This window comes from Eucalyptus grandis, chromosome 9, assembly GCF_016545825.1.
Source record: "Eucalyptus grandis isolate ANBG69807.140 chromosome 9, ASM1654582v1, whole genome shotgun sequence".
Classification (NCBI taxonomy): domain Eukaryota; kingdom Viridiplantae; phylum Streptophyta; class Magnoliopsida; order Myrtales; family Myrtaceae; genus Eucalyptus; species Eucalyptus grandis.
In genome coordinates this window covers 35792437-35811779 of record NC_052620.1, presented here as the reverse complement: position 1 = coordinate 35811779, position 19343 = coordinate 35792437, and the positions used below count along the sequence as shown (strand labels likewise).

General features: G+C 40.8%; 4 protein-coding genes across 4 annotated transcripts; 1 reads left to right on the top strand and 3 right to left on the bottom strand.

Annotated features, from left to right (window-relative positions):
- Window positions 1-1975: 1975 nt before the first annotated feature.
- LOC104419572 lies at window positions 1976-4188 on the top strand. The gene is made up of 2 exons (XM_010031274.3): window positions 1976-2207; window positions 2751-4188. The coding sequence occupies exon 2, from the start codon at window positions 2835-2837 to the stop codon at window positions 3897-3899; it is 1065 nt and encodes a 354-aa protein (XP_010029576.2). The 5' UTR covers window positions 1976-2207; window positions 2751-2834; the 3' UTR covers window positions 3900-4188.
- A 2359-nt stretch (window positions 4189-6547) lies between these two features.
- LOC104419567 (probable serine/threonine-protein kinase sky1) lies at window positions 6548-10595 on the bottom strand. The gene is made up of 4 exons (XM_010031269.3): window positions 10066-10595; window positions 8080-8862; window positions 7279-7326; window positions 6548-7184 (listed from the first exon to the last, which is right to left on the bottom strand). The coding sequence occupies exons 1-4, from the start codon at window positions 10246-10248 to the stop codon at window positions 6864-6866; spliced, it is 1335 nt and encodes a 444-aa protein (XP_010029571.1). The 5' UTR covers window positions 10249-10595; the 3' UTR covers window positions 6548-6863.
- Window positions 10596-11331: 736 nt separating this feature from the next.
- LOC104419568 (pentatricopeptide repeat-containing protein At2g17525, mitochondrial) lies at window positions 11332-13883 on the bottom strand. Its single transcript, XM_010031270.3, has 2 exons — window positions 11643-13883; window positions 11332-11495 (listed from the first exon to the last, which is right to left on the bottom strand). The coding sequence occupies exons 1-2, from the start codon at window positions 13525-13527 to the stop codon at window positions 11428-11430; spliced, it is 1953 nt and encodes a 650-aa protein (XP_010029572.2). The 5' UTR covers window positions 13528-13883; the 3' UTR covers window positions 11332-11427.
- A 1696-nt stretch (window positions 13884-15579) lies between these two features.
- LOC104419569 (probable protein phosphatase 2C 47) lies at window positions 15580-18790 on the bottom strand. Its single transcript, XM_010031271.3, has 4 exons — window positions 17974-18790; window positions 17197-17391; window positions 16542-16747; window positions 15580-16394 (listed from the first exon to the last, which is right to left on the bottom strand). The coding sequence occupies exons 1-4, from the start codon at window positions 18169-18171 to the stop codon at window positions 15839-15841; spliced, it is 1155 nt and encodes a 384-aa protein (XP_010029573.2). The 5' UTR covers window positions 18172-18790; the 3' UTR covers window positions 15580-15838.
- Between the last annotated feature and the right edge of the window lie 553 nt (window positions 18791-19343).

Below are 19343 nucleotides of genomic sequence, written 5' to 3'. Positions count from 1 at the left end.
ACTATTTTATTCTTGGAAACAAAAAAAAAAATATGAAGAGAAATCCATTTGGTAATTTTTTTGTTCCCGGGAGCAAATTTATTCTTGGGAATAGATTTGGAATAAAATCAAGAAAAAAACAACTTTTTTATTGCGAGGAACAATTTTAGAATCAATCCCAACCTAGTTTTCTTTTTTTTTCTCTCTTCTTCTTCCTCCTAGTTGATCATTGACCATTGCACACCGGCAGTCGCCGAAGGTTAGCTTGGCCATTGCAAGCCTCAGCCTCACCTCAGTAAGGCTGAGCCTCGCTGGTGGTTGGGCAAGTCTTGCCTTGTCAAATATTGTTCCTAGAAATAGATAAAGAAGTTTATAAAGGAAAATTATTTCCAGAAACAAAATGATTACCAAACACATCCTTAATAAAATTTCAATGTTCCCAACACTCAACAATACCTACTATGGACTTTATTCGATATGGGACTCTCTCAATTGTGAGTATCATCAACGAGTGAAGTCATTGTCAAGTGTCGAGGTAGCTACGAGCACCGATCTAGGTGAGGCCGAGCCTCGCTGTGGTTGGGCAAGTCTTGCCTTGCCAAGTATTGTTCCTAGAAATAGATAAAGAAGGATATTTATAAAGGAAAATTATTTCCGGAAACAAAATGATTATCAAACACATTCTTAGTAAAATTTCAATGTTCTCAACACTCAACAATACCTACTATGGACTTTATTCGTTATGGGACTCTCTCAATTATGAGTATCATCAACGAGTGAAGTCATTGTCAAGTGTCGAGGCAGCTACGAACACTGATCTAAGTGAGGCCGAGCCTTGCTGGTGGTTAGGCAAGCCTTGCCTTGCCAAATATTGTTCCTAGAAATAGATAAAGAAGGATATTATTTCTGAAAACAAAATGGTTATCAAACGCATCCTTAGTAAAATTTCAATGTTCTTAACACTCAACAATACCTACTATGGACTTTATTCGTTATGGGATTCTATCAATTGCGAGTATCATCGAGTGAAGTCATTGTCAAGTGTCGAGGCAGCTACGAGCACTGAAGTCGAGCATCCATCATGGAGCAGTAAAAAATGAGTGACGTTGGGGTGACGTTGTCAAGTATCCAAGCAGCTGTGAGTGCTGAGGTCTATCAACGACTATGACATAAAGAAAAAACATGTCCAATTAGACTGTAATTAGAACATTCACTTTGTACAAGACATTCGCAAACCTCTTGTAAATCGACTTTCACAAACTCTCATGCTTTTCACATTACCAATTTGAGTAAACAACACTTGGCTAGTTTGAATGCTCATGTAGTCGAGTTGGGTTAATGACCAAGAGGAGGAGCCACTAGCATTGCTCGAGTTTAAGGTATTATCGAATCTAGGTGGGATAATTTTTCAAAAAATCTTAAACTTATTTTATGACAACTAATTCGATCCCAAACCTTTCAAATTATGTCAATTTAGTCATAAACTTATTGCACGATAGTGAATTTAATTCTAAATCTTTCAATTGTGCACATTTAGTTCTAAATTTTTTGACGATTTGTCAATATAATCATTCTAGGTAATTTTGGTCAGAAATCGCTGAAGAATTGTATTGGCAAATCATTGAAAGGTCTATAACTAAATTTTCAAATAGTCAAAAGGTTCAAGATTATATTGACACAATTGAAATGTTTAAGATTGAATTGATCATTGTATAATAGGTTTAAGATTGAATTGTCACAATTATAAAGTTCATGATTGAATCGACCATCGTACAATAGAATTAGGATGTTTTAGACAACTTCCTCGATTCGGGCCATCGTGAAGCGTGCATAAAAATTCATTGCCGTTTTTGTTGTTGCTGTCTAATTTTTATTTTTTATTTTTGGGTAAATTTCCAACTGTTACAAGCTGAAATTAGGAAGGGAAAAGGAAAAAAAAGAAAAAAAAAGGGGGAAATACAGAAACCCAAGCAAGCCAGCCCCCACAAAAAGAAGCATTACCACAAAATACAAATGGGGGAGAGATCTCTACATCACTCCACACGACCCTGGATTTCTCTCACAACCTCCTCCTCCTCCTCCTCAGAAAACCCTAATTCCACCTCCCCTCCTGTAGTATTCCCTCCTTCTCCGTCCCTCTCCCTTCTCTCTCCAATCTCTGAAAGATACAGGAATTCAGAATTGTGTAACTCAAAGTCCAAGCCTTTCTAGCTCTCCGCACTCATCTGGTAAAACAGATGGTGTTTTTTCTCTCTTTTCTTTTTTTTGTCTTTTTCTTTTCACGTGTTTGTGGATTAGATTTGCAAAGTCCTCTTGAATCCAGCTTCTGGGTATTTTATCTAGCATTGAATTTGATCGAATTGCTCGTTTTTGATGCGGTGTATTCGTTTTGTTTCAGCAATTTGTGAGCTTGATATGGTTGGAGCTTGTTATATAATTTATTTTGCTGCATATTTGATTTGGAACTGTGCTGGCGTGTTTGATGACGATCTTAATGACGAGAGGAACGGACGATGATGTTTGGATGGAAATTGAAGTGTTGGGTTTTTTGTCTTCTTTGGTCCTTTAAAATCTTTGAACAAAGAAATGAAAGAAGAGAGCATTGATATTAAGGAAATGCAACCCTGATCAATGCTTCTGTCGATCTGTATCTGTTCTCCGTTAAAAATGTTGGGCAATGTCCAGATATGAAAAATCAGATTTTAGGTTCTCTTTCTACATGAAGAGATGATGGGCTTAGACATGGTGTCTTGTTTTTGCTGTTTGTCCAGAGTGAGCGTGGATGGATTTGCATGTTGTGCTGATTGAAGAATTGTTCTCGTCGATGCGCTGAAGCTTCTGATTGTAAGGCGTTGATGGAGGCTCATCTATGCGATGTCAATCACTTGGATGCCGATGTGCTTTTGCCCCCGAGGAAGCGTCTGCTTGCAGGACTGAAGAGACAGAATTGCGAGAGTGATTGTGCTTCTCATGCCTCCTGCTTTGCCTCTTCATCATCATCCTCACCGTCCAATGTATTCGATGCTCATCTGAATAATTTGTTGCGTGCTCATACCGGTGATTCTGACCTTTCGCCTGAAGAAATTGTGGAGGCATCAAAATCAGCTGCTGCAGCTAAAGCTAAAGCTGCAAACGCCGCGAGAGCTGCAGCAGAAGAGAAGGCCGCCATTGCAGTGAAGGCAATGGCAGCTGCCAGAAGCGCTTTGGAATTGGTTGCCTCTTTTCCGGAAGAATTAGGGACTAAGGACAGGAGTCTAAAAAGGAATAAGCTGCAGAAGCATGTTCCAGTTCACTCTTTGTACAAAAATCAGAGGGCTGTTGAAAGTTGTGGGGAAGACGAAGAACTCGCACGGAAGCTGCATCGAGCTATAAATAGCTCTCCTAGGATTTCAAAGAATTCATCGAGCTCTGACTCTAAGGGTCAGAGGAAGAGACCCAGAATCTTGCCTAATCTAGATGAGGCTAGGGTTCCAAATGCAGGTGTACTGCCGGGGGAGATTTCACCGAAGTGCAACGGACATGCTGTAATGGGTGAGGTAGATTCTGAGGGATCTACGTATGAGGTGAACGTAATTAAGGAGGATGAAAATTGGGAATCCAGTCGGTCAAAGGAGAGAGTTTGGGATGATGGGTGCAATTCTGGTAAAAAGAGGGGGAGAGTGAAGTTAAAGAAGTTACCTTTGAGCATCTGTACCTCTAAAGATCAGGCAAATCCGAAGGATGAGTCGAATAGTAGACGCTCCCCATCGGGTGAACAGAAGACGGGCAAGCCTGTTGCTGGCAATGTGCCTTTGTTTTCTGTAGAACATTCTAAGGATGGTGTGAGGCTGTTCGAGCCACTCCAATTTGGAAGTGTCAGGAGTTTAAGGCTCCCGCATGTGTCAAACAAAATAAAGTCGTGCAGTCGTAATGACGAATAAGCAAATTTTGTTTGTGACCGTTATGATGAGAGTTGGTCGATAGCTGATATAGGGGGTCCTGATTTTCGTTTGAGAGAATGGCCTTTTGTCTGATTTTTTTGACCTTCTTTTTTGCTGCCTTTCCCTTTGTTTGTAATCAATTGAACGCATGCATGTATATTACTATTTGTATGTTCTTTTGCTTGAATCCAGGCTCTGCACTGCATATCTACTGTATTCTGCTTGAGGTTAGAAGAGGATAAGGATGTAATGTAATGCCATTTTACTCAGAAGATCTTGTGCTGCCAAAGGATAAAGTTTGAGGTTGTCGTGGCTCGATCTCATTAATTTTTCTCAGTGAGTATTGCTTCCGGGCAGCATGGTTGCAGCTCACTGTCTCTGCCTCTGCCTCTACAATGTATATTGCATTCCTGGCACATGACATGGTTCCTGATGAAGACTTGTTCCTAGCATTTTCATCTGGCAATTTGTGAATGGGACATGAAATGGCCATGAAGATTTCTGTCGGCATTCTTGAGTGTTATAGACGGTCGTGAGACATGGGGCTGCTCTGATCATTGGCTTCCTTCCCTCAATTGACTGGTGAGAATTTGTAATCTCCAGAAGTCCAAAGCATCGCTTTACTTGCATGGCATTGAGGAATATTTGCAGAATACATTCACTTGACGATAATCTTCGGTCGGTTCACCTTTCTCCCTTTTTCTTCTCTCCCATTTGATTTAGGTTGGACCGACCGACCCATGTTTGCTTACCCATAAATCCAACGTTTTGTGTGTGATTTTGAGAATTAAGTTAGTTTACTTTAGAACGAAATGATTATTTCCGAAGGCATCTTTTCGTGTTAAGGTCATTAATGTTTAAAATGCACGCTTGCATTCTGATCATCACTTTGCAATTGAGTTTTTTTTTTTTTTTTAATGGTCAGAATTTTGTAATTGATTTCACTCATCACATGTTTCAGTTTTGAAAACTATACTCGTAGTTTGAACATACTCGTACCTTCGATATTTTCATAACTCAGCTGATCTGAGCCTGCCTACCCTGCTGAATCTCTCGATCCATTTTTTTTTATATCTTTTCTCAAAAGTAATAATTCTTCGCTTGAATTTGGGGTTAGCTCTCTAAGTTTTCTTTCAAGACGTTGACATATAGAAAAAAAAAAGGCATACCATGACTACTTTCTTTTCTTCCCTTTTCGAAATGACAATATCCTAAGAACAATCAATTCTCAAAGCTAATCCTCAAGGGGTTAAAATTCCAATTCGAGCCAAGGTGCTCTCTAGGGGCTATTTTCGATAGTGCGAACCACTTGTCGATAACTTACCCGTCATTCAAGCGAAGAGTACTGTCGTGCAGTGAGGATTCATCGGTTTCTTGAGAACTCTTATCTGAAAAGAGAGAAAGCAACAAACGATCATCTCAAAAGCTCCAAGTTATGATATGAATTACGCACGGAGGGAGTCAGCAAATTTGACAAATTGGGGTGAAGTGAATTGAAGACAAGCGTTGTGCGTCCATGTCTGTCTCTCCTACATTTGCCGATGAAGAAGATAAGATTGGACACTTGGACCAAGCAGAAGGGCAAAAAAGCTAAGCTGGCTTTTTCTATTCAATTACTCCAAAACCAACAAATCGCACCCCCTCGCTCTCACTAGTAGATGATGACATAGCCCACCTACTTGTGCTGCTTCTGTCGCTTTCTCCTGTCCCAAAAATCAGCTAAAATTTAATGAAATTTAGATAATCGAAAAAGGAGTGAGCTTGAAGACCAGGGTATGACATCAATAATGACGTGGCCAAAACTAGAAATTAGAATTTAAATTTTAATAATAGGCTGGGACCACTGGCCCCACCCTCTTTGGAGTGCTCTCTTCTCCAGAAGGCGCCCCCCCTTCCGACTTGGTAGTCGGCACTTAAGAATAGTCTTAAGAAATATAAAAAAACAAAGAGTGTGTCTTAATCTATTCTTTTCAAAGATAAACACGCGAGACAAATGGGGTCCCCCATCTCATTCAACTCCATTTTAGACCGATTTAAACTATTAAAACTCAGTTATTTAAATCGATTTACTGAACGGCGCAACGCCCTATAAAGTGGGTACTTAACAGGTATCAATCACATCGCTTGATTAATGAAATTTAATATCATTTAATGTCATTTCTTTGCCTTGTTTTATTCAATTTTCCGAGACATATAATGTGTGGATCTTAATACGTTTTCACTGTCTCGAAAATGTTTACTCAATAAAGTTCAGTAAAACGTATGAGGGCCACGCCATACATCATAGATTTTTTCGGGATTTCTCTAGCCACAGACTGTAATAATATGACCTACCCAATTAGGGTTTGATTATGGACCTTCAGAAGAACTTGATTATAAAACTACCTTCAAGCACATATGTCGTTCGATGTGGTAAACCTAACACCAGTCCTTTTTATCCAGGCCGTGTCCGGTTCTTCTTGCCGTGTCTTGTTTTCTGGTCATATCGACCGTGTTTTTATGAAAGACACGCACGCTTCCAGGCACCATGGGTCTGCGATAATTAAGGTTTGCCTTGCAAAGTGCGAGAAAACCCACTCGGGCATATTGAACAGTTCATTGTTAAGTCAATTACCTTTTCAACTGTCGATACAAAGAGACAAAAGCACTGAAGAAAAAGAACCGTGGCGGCAGTAATTATATATAAATATAAATTCCAATGTCAAACAAAACAAACAAATTCCAAAAGCCAATATTGTCTTGTGTTTTCGTTAAAAGCCACCGGCTAATATACAAGCCATCAAAAAGGCCTATCCGCTCCTCGTCATTTCCCAGAGAGGATAAAAAAAATATTAACTTTACATCTGTTAGCAGAGAAAGAATCTCTTTCGAAAGAAAAAAAAAACCACCAAAATTAAGTTTTAAAAAAAGGGTGAAAGGGGCTTAAAAAATGCTTTAGAATTGCAGCCAGAGCTCCCAACCCTTTCATTTGCCCACCTTGATCTTAAGGTTGCTCACACCAGCTTCTAGCTTGTCAACTCTTGAATCATTTCTCGTGACATTATCGGTCGAGCCTCTCAGAACGAGCCATGGATGTTGCAGGCATTGCTGAGCAGTAGGTCGCTTCTCTGGTGCAAAGTCGAGAAGAGGGCAGAGGAACTCAGAAAGCTCGAGAGCATCAGTCTCAGAAAACTTGTATTTTTCAACGAGTAACCGATCTAATGACCAGAATTTCAATCTCCTGATCCTTTTCAGATCGCCATATCTGTCAAAGAAATCCTTGGATCGAGCTCCACTGGTGGCAATCTGCTCACAAAGGGATATGATATAGCCCACCCTTAAAAGCCATGATCACATATATAAAGAAAGGAAGACTAAGATTTATATGAGGCAAGCTTACCTTTTTTGGAATCTTCCCAAGAAGTTCCATCATCAATGCTAGGTGATCCTAACCCAACAAATAAAATTTCAGTGTAAAACACGATCTTAATGCAGATAAAGAAATTTCCACCTTTTACCAAGTAACAATGACAAACTGTTGCGCAATGGATAGTCAACATCATAAAAATTCAACCGAGCACATAGAGACTAAAAACGATGAAGAGATTGCAAATTTCATTCATAATGGAAAATACATCAAGAGTTCTGAACAAGTCAACGGTTGACATATGGATTGTCTAAACCTTCAAAGCTTAACGACTAACAGAATTTTTTTACCAAAAAAAAAGAAAAAAAAAAGACTAACAGAATCAAACTCAATAACAATTTAACAAATTATTATCTCAGCCATAGTATTTCCTTGTCGACCATATCAAGGTAATTTGCAGGTAATACCTAATAATCATAGAACAAGCAAACTGACAAATGAAATATCATGAGAACAATCATTGTAGAAGTATGCTAACAGTGCCACTGCTGCTGACCTAGAACCAATAGCATGCATTTACACACAAGCAGAGACCATTTTTTGTGCCTGAGATAGTTTTACTTTTTAAGTTGTCAAGAAAAATCTAAAATCTTTACTCCAAACTGCAAAAATGTCAAGAGCAGCCTTCATGGAACTAACAAGTCAACCTTTACAAGCAAGGTATACCCATTTCTGGCCAATATTGTTTAGTATCAAACATGAAATGATCAGTCAGATGTTTCAACTCATGCAATTATTAGACAATAAAAAACATGATAGGCAAAGTAATCTTACCTCATCCTCACCGAAGCCTTGACCACCTTTAGGAGCAAATAATATGTCACCGGTAGCAAGCTCGAAGGCAGTGCAGGCAAATGACCACATATCTACAGAAAAGGAATAACCAGACTGGAGTACAACTTCGGGAGCTCTATACTGCCTTGTTTGAATTTCTTCTGTGAACGGCTTATCCACCCAACATGCATTCCCGAAATCCACAAGCTTACACCTTACATCAATCCCATCTAAGCTTCTCTTGGGCTTCGTAGCTGCATCTCCCATTGATTCTCTTCTTGCTGAAATCTTAGCAGCAGCTCTCCTTGCTCTCCTTTTCAATTTTTTCTCAATGAGGCTCATGGTTGCACCACCATTGAGATTGCCCTCAGGCCTTTCAAGTATAGGAGAGACACCAGACCTCACTGGGTCTTTAGATGGATCAATAGTGGAACAAAGGAGGATATTTTCAGGCTTCAAATCGGTATGGAGCAAACCAACTTCTCTATGCAAGTAATCCAGACCAATCAAGATGCATTTACAGATTTCTCTCACTTTGTTCAATTCAAGGCCTCTATATCGATTGTACTTGATTAGTCTAAGTAAGCTATCGCCAAGAAATTCAAGGACCATACAGAGATGCTGCCCATTTGGGCCAGCATGCTTAAAGTGGTCAACCAGTTGCACAACACATTTTGAATTTGATGGGTCACCCTTGGCAATTGCCGATAACAGTTCGATCTCGTGTAAGGCAGCTTGTGCAAATTGTGCTGCACTTTTCTGGATTTTAAGAGCAACATATTTCTGGAAGTAAACAAAAAAAAGTAAAAAATCCATATTCAGGACATAAGCATGGAGCAAAGCAACTAAGAAAGGAGAGAGAGCACATAGTTAAACTAATAAACTACTTTGCCTTTATAGATCCATCATAAACTTCAGACAATGAAGAGGTGGTGCTCTGATCCCATTACCATATAATTAATTGACTGCTTGAGACCATAATGGAAAATGATGACTGTCATGATTCTGTGTCAATAAATTAGGTAAACAACAGAAGAACGTTGTGAGCATTGTCAGTATTTAACATGGAGATTCATTAAACATTCAAATTATGAGGGCATCGGGCTTATAGGAGACCACAACTGGAGACATTCAAGCCATGCTAATCTAAGATAAGCTCTTTCTTCAAGCCACTACAACTCAGACTACATGACATCAGGATCCCCCGGCAAAAGGGTGTACTGAAATATGAGCCCCTTAAAATCATTAGCCAGATGAGTCCAAGGATGTAACTTTACAATTCAACTTAGCACTCCTTATAAACCATGGCAAAAACAAAACAACCTCAGAGAAGGAAGATTTCAGGAACAACACATGGCTTTAGATCAGGGACAAAACCATCCAAAGATCATTCAGAGAAAGGCACTATCTTCATCAAGACGAAACATTTTTTTGGTCATTCCCACCCCACCCGGAAAAAAAAAAAAAAGGGTGATCCCAGATCACAAACCACCATGATCAACAATAACCAAAACAACAACACCCCCCATTTGAAAATACATGGAACGGTACCTACATCATAAGCGCAAACAGCTTCATGATCCATTCCAAAAAAAATAAAAAAAATTGTGGATATAAATATCACTCATCAGTCATCACCACCGACGATCAGACTCTTCCCAACGCGATTTCAACCAATGAACAGCCATCATCATTCCAAAAGAGAAAAAGACCGAAAATTTAATAAAAATGAATGAGGGAGCAGTCATCCAATCGTCAAAAAATCGAATCAATAAAAAGAAATCGTCCTCGCTCCTCAACATTCGCTCAAAACCAACGACACCAGATCAAAACCCCCCTCTCTATAACAATACCCCAGACCCCAGCAACGCCAACGATCAATCCAAAGCCAAATCGCCACAAGTCAAAACGAACCGAAACGATCACAGAGAGAGAGAGAGAGAGAGAGAGAGAGAGAGAGAGAGAGAGAGGGAGGGAGGTGTTTACGGAGGATCGAGTGTCGTAGGCGAGCCAGACGGTGGAGAACTGGCCCCACCCGAGCTTCCTCTGGGCGATGTAGCGGCCGCCGGCGAACTGGTCGCCGACCCGCACCGCGTGGTACCCGCCCTTCCGGTAGTTCTCCATCCCCTCGGAGTCGCCCTCCGAGCCCGACGAAGACGAACACGACATGGCGATCCCGGCGATCGATCCCGCCGACCCGACCCGACCCGATTCAATTGGTGGGTTGGGATTCGCAAAAAAAGGAAAACTTCCGAAGGCTTCCCCTCGATTCGCCCCCGCGGCCAAACGGCGATTGTATCGCGAGCGATCGATCGACCCAACAAATGAAGATGCTGAAGACGAAGATGGAGATGGAGATGGAGATGGAGAGGGAGAAGAAGGAGCTTCTTATCGATTCTTGGTCGCGATCTTGAGAGAAAGAGAGAGAGAGAGAGAGAGAGAAGGCAGTTGCGTTTGAGGGGGGATATGTGGCCTTCTCAGCAAGGCTCTCTCTCCACTTTTCTCTCTCTCTCTCCTCCCTCTTTTTCCCCCAATTTCTTGATTAAATAAATCAAACCACAAAAAAAGCAGGATACCCTATTTAAAATTTGTGATTTTTACCCCTTTTTACTCATGGAAAGGCGAGTGCAAGTTAGGGGGGGCATGGTTCGTGAGATTGGTTGTGGTTAGGTTGAGGAGAGATATCATCCGGTGAGCAAACCATAACTAATTTCGGAATAGTAAGGATGCATAAGAGAATAATATGATCCGATGGTGAGATTAGTTATTTCACGTTTGGGTGATAACTTGAAATGGAGATACAAATTCTTTGCGTGTCTCGGAAAAATGCGATTTTGGTTTTGGATCGGTCAGCGGAAAAATGTGATTTTGGTTTTGCTTCGGCGCTGACCCATCTCGGTCTCGGTCTGCGAATATGACATGCCTTATTATGTGTAAGTAGTTAATCGAAGCATCTCTTTTAAGGGCAGTCATCTTGTGTTTTAGTCAGAGATTTAGGAGTTCAACTTCTTCTATTTCACCGGGATTTCTTGCCCCTAGTCAATAGTATGTTAATAATATGTTTTCTTTCATTTGGTAACCAAATATATATGTGTGGGCGCGCGCGGACGTGCGCATATATATATATATATCTAAACATCAACATTTTTTTATCCAACGGGTTGTTTCCTCCATGTCTCATATGGTTGTCCCACATGAAGAAACAAAGAACCAAGCATATGCCCCATCTTGAGCAATTTTGACCCGGAGAGAGATGTCAAGTTTGTTTTTTTCTTGGTATATTTGAAGGACATCATTGAGTGCTCGGAGCAATCAATACAAAGTATTCACGCTAAACCTGAAAGACAATCAACCAACCCACTCATCTGCCATGGAAGGGCCTCCTCTATGATCATAAAGGAAAAGGAAAGCGGAACCTGTCAGAAAAGCATACTGTCATCATGCATCAGGGTAGATCAAATTATGTCCAATGTTTTGAGTATTGTATATGATTTGAGAGAGCAAGGGACTCCACCGAAATACTCAAGTCTCGATAACTGACCATAACGTATTCCTGCACATACCATCTTTCATCGAGGACGTTGCTTCTCGGCTGAAAGAAAGAAGCAGCGAGTTCCATATGGAATGGTCGGGGGCGATTCCCATTTCCACCATCTGTGATAGGAGCTTGAAACCCATGTCGGGATCTCCCTTCCTGCAAAAAGCATCGACCAGGGGTCTGTAACTCTCTGCATTTGGCTTACAACCTCTCTTGATCACGTCCTCAATAAGCTTCAAGGCGCTCCCTATCTTCCCTTGCCGGCAAAGCCCGCTAATCAGGGCATTAAATGTAGACGCGACTGGGAAATATCCCTGACCGATCATCTCGTTCATTAGCTCGAATGCATCTCGCACATTCCCATCCCAGCTCAGTCCATGTATTAGGGAGCCATAAACAAGAACATTTGGGAATCCACCTTCCCCTATCATTTGATCATAGACCATCTTCGCGTCCCCTGATCTGCCCTCGCGACAGAGTCCTAATATTTTCAAGCACCTATCTACAGTCCTAGGAAATAATCTCTCCATCTTGATCATGAACTCTAATGCTTCATTTGGGCGGTTTTCCTTGTACAGACCATATAATATGCTATTGTAGGGAGTAATACGACCACCGGAGCCGCTTTTGTTCTCCTCCATGAGTTCCAAGATCTTAAAACCCTCATCCGTTCTCCCTCCGGAGCATAAACCTCGAATTAGTGCATCAAATGTAGCAAAATTCCAACTAATACCATCTGTTTTCATGTCATTGAATGTATCAAGAGCTAAATCCATCATCCCGGAATCACAGTAGCCAGAGATCAGCAAATTATACGTGTCTGCATTCGGAAGGCAACCCTTTCTCTCCATCTCCTCGAGCAAGCGTTGCCCGACTTTCACTTTCCGAATTCCGCAAAAACCCTTCACCAACGTATTATAAGCCACAACATCCACAGGACCCCCTTTGTTCTCAACTCTCTCCAATACGTCGACAGCTTCCATCACACGCCCTACACTGCAAAGGAGTCGCAAAACTTTGGTCACCGTAACAGCATCGGGGACAAACCCCGAGCCGAGGCTTTTCTCAAGCAAGACAAGAGCTTGCACCAAGTTCTCTTCATTACAGTACCCCGATATCAAGATATTAAATGTCACGTCGTTCGGCTCTTCCATCTCATTCATCAAGCTCCTTGCCCGCCCAACCTTGCCATTCTTGCAAAGTGCATGAAGCAAAGTGTTGTATATCACCGTGTTAGGCTTGACAACACCAGACTTCATGGCTTGCAAGAGCTTAAAACCTTCGGCGATCCTATTAGTCAAACACAGACCCTTCATCAAAATCCCGAAAGTGTACTCGTCCCCTTGGACGCCACCCTCCATCATCTTCGCCCTATAAAACTCCCTGGCCAAATCAATATCTTCCTTCACAAGAACGTCGAGGATCGCATTGTATACCTTCAAGGACGGCTCCTCGCCGAACTTGCGCACCGAGTCGAGAACTTTGATGGCCTCACGGATCCTCCGAGCTCGGCCCAGGCCACGGACGATCGTGAGGAAAATGCTTTCGTCCGGGGGCGACCCGATTGAGCTGGGCATTCCGTCGAGCAGTTGCTGGGCAGTGTCGAAGCGGCGGAAAGCACAGAGCTTGTGGATGAGGGCGCGGTAGGTGGATTGAGAGTGGGTGAAATTGGGGATCTTGGAGGCCCATTCGAAGGTTTCTAGCGCTAGGGAGGGTGTTTTCTGGTCCAGGATCAAACGGGCAACGTGCTGGTCACTTGGGACAGGGCTGAAGGGTCTCGTGGATGAATGCGGTGATGAGGATGATGATGATGATGAGATGGGTCTTGGATGGAAAGTGAGAAGGAACCTTTGTTTCGAATGTGCAGAGAAAAAGATGGAGGCTTTGGGGGAGCTGAGGAATTTGGGCATGGAGGGTTGACATGAGCTGCTGCTGCTCCAGCAGAGTGAGAGTTAACAACGGGCACTGGGCAAAGCTGTAACCCAAAACTCAATAGAGGGAAAAAAAGGGTAATTTGTGACGCAGCGGCTCAACAAAAAGAAGCGAGGAAATTACAGAGAACTTTTAAGTCAATGCCCAGATTGGGTTTTTGTTCTTGAAAGTATCCTCTCTATATCAGTAATCCACAGCAGCCGGTTGGGTCTTGCAGCTTTTTACCTGGCTCGGGTTGAGGTACTTGTGAGAACTCGGACTCGGTTCGACGATTACTCGATGATCGCTGCCTGATCTTGACTTTCGAGTGATCTTGAACCCATCAATGCTTAACTCGAAAAAAACTCACAAATCCACTCAAGCTTCTACTATCTTTTGAAAAATATTTAACTAGTCTTAACAGAGGTTTAGAAATCCTTAAGGCTATGTTAGACAGGTAGGATAAAATTCAGAATAAGATAAACTTTAAGAAAAATTCCAAATAAGAGCTCAAGTAGATATTGTTTCAAATAAAAATCTGAAATACAATCATTTTCTCAAATATGAGATTGAAGTGGATCTTATTTTAAGTAAGAGCCTAAATGTATATATTAGTTTTAAAGAATGGTTTGAACTCACTAGTTGTAAATGGCAATTTCTGTCTTTTAAAAGTTGAATCTTTTCCTTTTTTATTTCTTTTTTCTGTTTTTTCTATTCATAAAGGAAAAAAAATTTTAAAAAAGGAAGATGCAACATTTGTGTTTTTCCTTTTTATTAAATTTCCTTTTTTTTTATTTAATTTAATATAAATTTAACTTGTGTTTAGACGAAAAATATCCTTGATTAGTTGAGATATTTTGCCGATCAACAAGTCGGCAAGGTTAGGCCTTTATTTGAAATAGCTATAGCCACTTTAGGTTTTTATTTGAAGCAAGATTTACTTGCTTCTTATTTGAGATGATGAGAGCATTTTGAGCTATAATTTGGAATTTTTCTTAAAATTTATTCAATCTTGCATTTGATGTCTCAAAAAATAGGATAAAATCGGATATAAATGGAATATGTAATCGAATAAATTTATTCATGGGGAAGGTGTAATAAAGATTGATAAGATTTCTAACATCCATAATATGAAAATTATATTTTTGAATAACAAACTTCTTAAATTAACAAAATTAAATTTATATTACAATATAAGTAATATTTGAAATATAAAGAATTTAAAAAATAACAATTTACTTTTTTTAATTTAATATTATTTTTATTTATAAATTCAAATTTAATTCTATTTTAATATTAAAATTCAATATATAAATATTTTTATATTTAATACATATTTTAGGCATTTTAGTATTTTAGGTATATTAGTACATTTTACTATTTAATAAAATTTAACTTGACAATGATGGAAAATGAAGAAAGAAATAAAAATAATTTAATTAAAAAGAGAGAGGAAAATGAAATAAAAAAAGCAAATAAAAATAAAACAAGCAAAAATTCCATGAGAGATTTTTATCATCTCCTTTTAAAAAAAAAAATTGGTTCATTTATACCGATATATCGTTAATATAATATGAATATATCCGACTTTATTATTACAATCACTAAATAGTGGATATGATATCGCAAAATCTCTGAATTTCACATTTATCCTATCTAGTCTTATCCTAATTAGAAATTTAGATGACCAAATGTAATTTAAAATTATGTGATAACCCCTCATGCAAAACATATATATTCAACCCTTTTATGTTCAAGCTGAACCTTGACTTCATTTGCATCTTAGTATGTTGATTTTTCACTGGAGTTAAGCTCGAGTTCAATGAAGCAACTGTGATTTAGGCAATTTTAATTTGTCTCAATCAAACTCTTGTACTGAGAATGAACAAGAATTAAGGCTCTGCACAAAATTGTCAAGAGACAATGCTAGTCACATTAAGACAGATATACAATGTCCTATGTGATTCACTTATTAAAGAGGTCCATTTCCAATCTTGCACGCAATACGTGAAAGAGACTAAAAGAGGGGATGGATGTATTCAATCAAAGCAAGCTGCAGCTTGCAGAAATTGGCCATTCACCTGCTCCTACTTGAGTTCACGCCCATTAGAGGAACTAGATTAATTCAAACCCGGATGGTAAAACGTGAGTGAAAAACGACAACTATCCCACAAATTTACAAAGAAATGCGAACACATATTTTTCTAGCTTTCGAAAGGTGACGGGACGGCGGTAACTAGGAAAAATCCCCTGCCCCCAGCAACACTAATTGATTCTAAATTGCACCTCCACAAGCAATGAGGCAGTTCTTCATATACCGTTCAGCACGCCCTTCAGAACGTCCAGCCCTTCGGCAGATATGCTCCTCCTCTTGTGTGATTTCGGGATTTCGATCTTAGGGGGCGGATCCGGCCAGAAACAGACCACAACTACCGTCAGATTGTCGCACGTGTTGCGTTGGAGTGCCTCGTTGACGAGTGCTCTTGAGCATTTCTCAGGATTGTTGTGTTGCATGAGCTCTCTCCTAACCATGGTGACTGCACATTGGCTGCTCATCACATCCCAAAGCCCATCGCAACCAATTATCAGGAACTCGTCTTCTTCTGTCAAGACGAGCTCCTCCAACTCTGGCTCGGAGCTCAGAGGGCTCTTTGAACCCTTTGAGCCCTTGATGTGCCAATCACCGAGGGCTCGCGCGACTGATAGTTGACCATTGAGGTAGCCATCGTATATGACACCGCCCAGTTTCTCGATTCTCAATCTTTCAGAGGTACAGTTGGGTTTATGATCCCTGGACAGCTCAATTGCTCTCCCTCGTTTGCCCAAGACAGCTCTGGAGTCCCCGGCATTGGCAATTAGCATATTACTGTGAAAGCAGACAATGCTTTGTCAAAAACCATTGCGGTGAAATGAATGCCAGAGACATTGCAAACGCAAATGTAATCTCAACTTCATCAGGCCAAGAAACTATAATGAACAAATATTGCGAAGGGCAAGGGAAAAGTACACTCACCTGCCTAATATAAGGGCAGTCAGAGCAGTGGTGCCTGATGAACTATCTAAGGAGCCAGCTTCTGCAAATGCATCATCAGCTTTCACAAAAGCACTCTTCACAGATTTTTTTAAGCCAGTTGGAAAGTTGGAGTCCTGAACTATGTACTTAAGTATGTTCTTTCTGGTGAAAGATGCTGCATCAGTACCGCCATGCCCGTCAAACACCTGTATCGGTTCAGTTCACCAAGAAGAGCAACACATAAAATACCTAAAGAGTGTAGAGATAAAGGCCCAATTCTCGCATGGCAGAGCAATGTCTGAAAATGCATACGCAACTGGACCAGAGAAAGCAGTAAATACATGGTTTAGATTCAGATACAACAATGCTTGAAGCAGTGATAAGGTGGATAATGCCTTCAGGCAAATAAGTTCGACTTTTTCTAATAGTAAAGGACTGTTGGGACAACTTATTGACATTTAAAAATTTAGGCATCGTAGCTTGATGGTGAGTGAAGGTTGACTATGCACAGGGAGTGCGTTCCCATGTCAATATAACATAATTTAGGGGTAAGGGGCAATTGCATGAAAATTGGACCTTTAAAATGTCTAGACATTTACCACGGATGGTCCATATCGGAAAATGTGAGACAGTAACAAATGAAAAAGATACACACCCCATAAAATGCCCCAGGGGAGGGGACTTGCACAGCTGAATCAAAGTGTTCATAAAGATTATCCACGCAAATATACTCATCCTCCATAAACTGTTTCGGTCCTTTCTCCGAGCAGCTTCCTGAGCGAAACACAGGTAAGAACCCTGATTTCTCAATCGGTGGTGACTTGAAACCCATAATTCCATGGTCAGAGTCCTGCATGAAGATCCATTAAATATCTAAAGGAATTGATGCTCGCTCCAGGATCAGCCAATCTAGTGGCTGACAATCTACTAAAGGTAGTAAGCGACCCATGCATCACCTGGGTGATGCAAAATTATATCAGCATTCCAATGAACTTAAGCCAAAGTGTGGCCAAAGATCAGTAGCCCCAGAATTCCGTTACAGGAAGCAAATGAAAAAAAGGTGTATTTGGAGGCCATAATTTCATTTTTCATGATCTGCATCAGCATCATAATTCCTTCTCCAAAAGACACATCCTTTAGAATTGCGTCAGTTGCAATTCACCATAAGTTGCAGATCAGTGACCAGAATTTTGGCCAATGCAAGCCCAAGGTCCTTATCTTAGTTACACAGATGCCATCTTACTCGACTCAAACAGAGCTAAGATTTTGATGCCAAAACAGCACATACACCATCGTAAGTAATCAAGTAATATAAAACACTAAAAAAGTGAACAATTAATAACTTTACTTAATTAACAAATGGAGCAAAAGAAAATGTGGGATGATGATGATGATGATGATGATGATGATGATGATGGAAAGCTATACTCACCAATTCAGACAACCAAGCAGAGCTGTTACATTGGCGTATAACAGAGAGGTTCCTCGGAGGCTTCCCAACCTTGTTTGAGTTCAAGTTCTCCAACGTGTCATTGTCCTCATCTTCCATGGACGACGTACTTCCCTTGCATTGCTCGTGTTCAAGGCCCAACCGGGTCACCGGAGGAGCAACATCAGTACCTGGAGCCATCCCGACCCACCATATGCCTCATTCCATCTCGAAAACCAAGAAAAACCCAAGCCAAGATTTCCACAATGCACCTCCCCAAGATCGGTTCTTTTCTCAGACAACGTCCCACGAACACCTCATCCCCAGAGACCCACTTCAGGAAATCCCACGAAATGCCGTCGCCTTCGTTCCAGCTCCAAGATCAAGGCTCAGCTCACGGTTGCGCAAAAAACAGAAAGAAACAAGAAACGGGGTTCCTCGAATTCCTTCCCCGGTTCAACAAAACGATCGCTTTCTCCAATCAGAGGTCGCGGGTTTCGCAGAAACAACGAGCATTGGAGATTGCAGCCGCGGAAATAGTATCAAAAGAGGGAGGGCCACCAGGACGAAACAGAAGGAGGGCATTTTTTCTCTTCCCTTTTGCGTCGATCCTCATGGCGCGCGAGCTAAGCAGGAATGCGAAAGAAACGGCTGGGATTTGCAGATTTTGCGGTCGACATTTTAGCCGCTGCTGGCGTGACGACACCTGGGACGGTTTCGGAGGAGGGATGGAATCGCGAACGGTCCGTTTGACCGAGAATGGGTGGCTCCTCTGTTCCGTCCTCCGCCCCCGCGAGCGCACTCCATCGTCGTTCCATCCCATCCCATCCCATCCCCCATCGAGTTCAGCAGAGCGCACCGAACTCCACACGGCCGCACGATTTCGGAGCTGATCGAAGTCGAAAGTTTGCTCCTTTGACTCGATTCGCGTTGCATGGATCGTCGTTCTCCTTACGCGTTTCGATGAAGGAACTTCGACATTATTAATGTATAATCTTAGGAAGATGTTTTCGTGGTCTTTTATTATTAAATTAAAAACAAGAAAAAACTTGCCTATCGTAATAAGACTAGATGTATAACAAGATGTCATATGAAAATCGCTGTATTGTGTAATTACTTAATTTTGTCACTCATTCATGCTATCTAAAATATCATGATAATGTTATCCCTATCTATGCAAACATGAAATGAACTGGATGCAATCATGGCATATACACAGTGCTTGACATGTCTTAAGATAATCCTAGACTGGCAGGAGTAGGAGGTTTATTCCGAAATGAAGGGGGTGACTAACTTGACGATTTTACCTCATTTCTTAGAATTTGTTCATCCTTACAAGCAGAATTATGAGTGCTATGATTGGGACTTACCAT

Excerpts from the sequence above, each read along its gene's own strand:
- LOC104419567 (XM_010031269.3), bottom strand. The coding sequence starts at position 10,248 with ATGTCGTGTTCGTCTTCGTCGGGCTCGGAGGGCGACTCCGAGGGGATG. Across the intron at positions 8,863-10,065 it reads CCTACGACACTCGATCCTCC|AAATATGTTGCTCTTAAAAT; the intron begins GTAAACACCTCC and ends GTTTACTTCCAG. Across the intron at positions 7,185-7,278 it reads TTGGGAAGATTCCAAAAAAG|ATTGCCACCAGTGGAGCTCG; the intron begins GTAAGCTTGCCT and ends CTTTGTGAGCAG.
- LOC104419572 (XM_010031274.3), top strand. The coding sequence starts at position 2,835 with ATGGAGGCTCATCTATGCGATGTCAATCACTTGGATGCCGATGTGCTT.
- LOC104419569 (XM_010031271.3), bottom strand. The coding sequence starts at position 18,171 with ATGGCTCCAGGTACTGATGTTGCTCCTCCGGTGACCCGGTTGGGCCTT. Across the intron at positions 16,748-17,196 it reads CCCCTGGGGCATTTTATGGG|GTGTTTGACGGGCATGGCGG; the intron begins GTGTGTATCTTT and ends GAACCGATACAG. Across the intron at positions 16,395-16,541 it reads ACTGCCCTTATATTAGGCAG|TAATATGCTAATTGCCAATG; the intron begins GTGAGTGTACTT and ends CTGCTTTCACAG.
- LOC104419568 (XM_010031270.3), bottom strand. The coding sequence starts at position 13,527 with ATGCCCAAATTCCTCAGCTCCCCCAAAGCCTCCATCTTTTTCTCTGCA. Across the intron at positions 11,496-11,642 it reads AACGTCCTCGATGAAAGATG|GTTCCGCTTTCCTTTTCCTT; the intron begins GTATGTGCAGGA and ends CTTTTCTGACAG.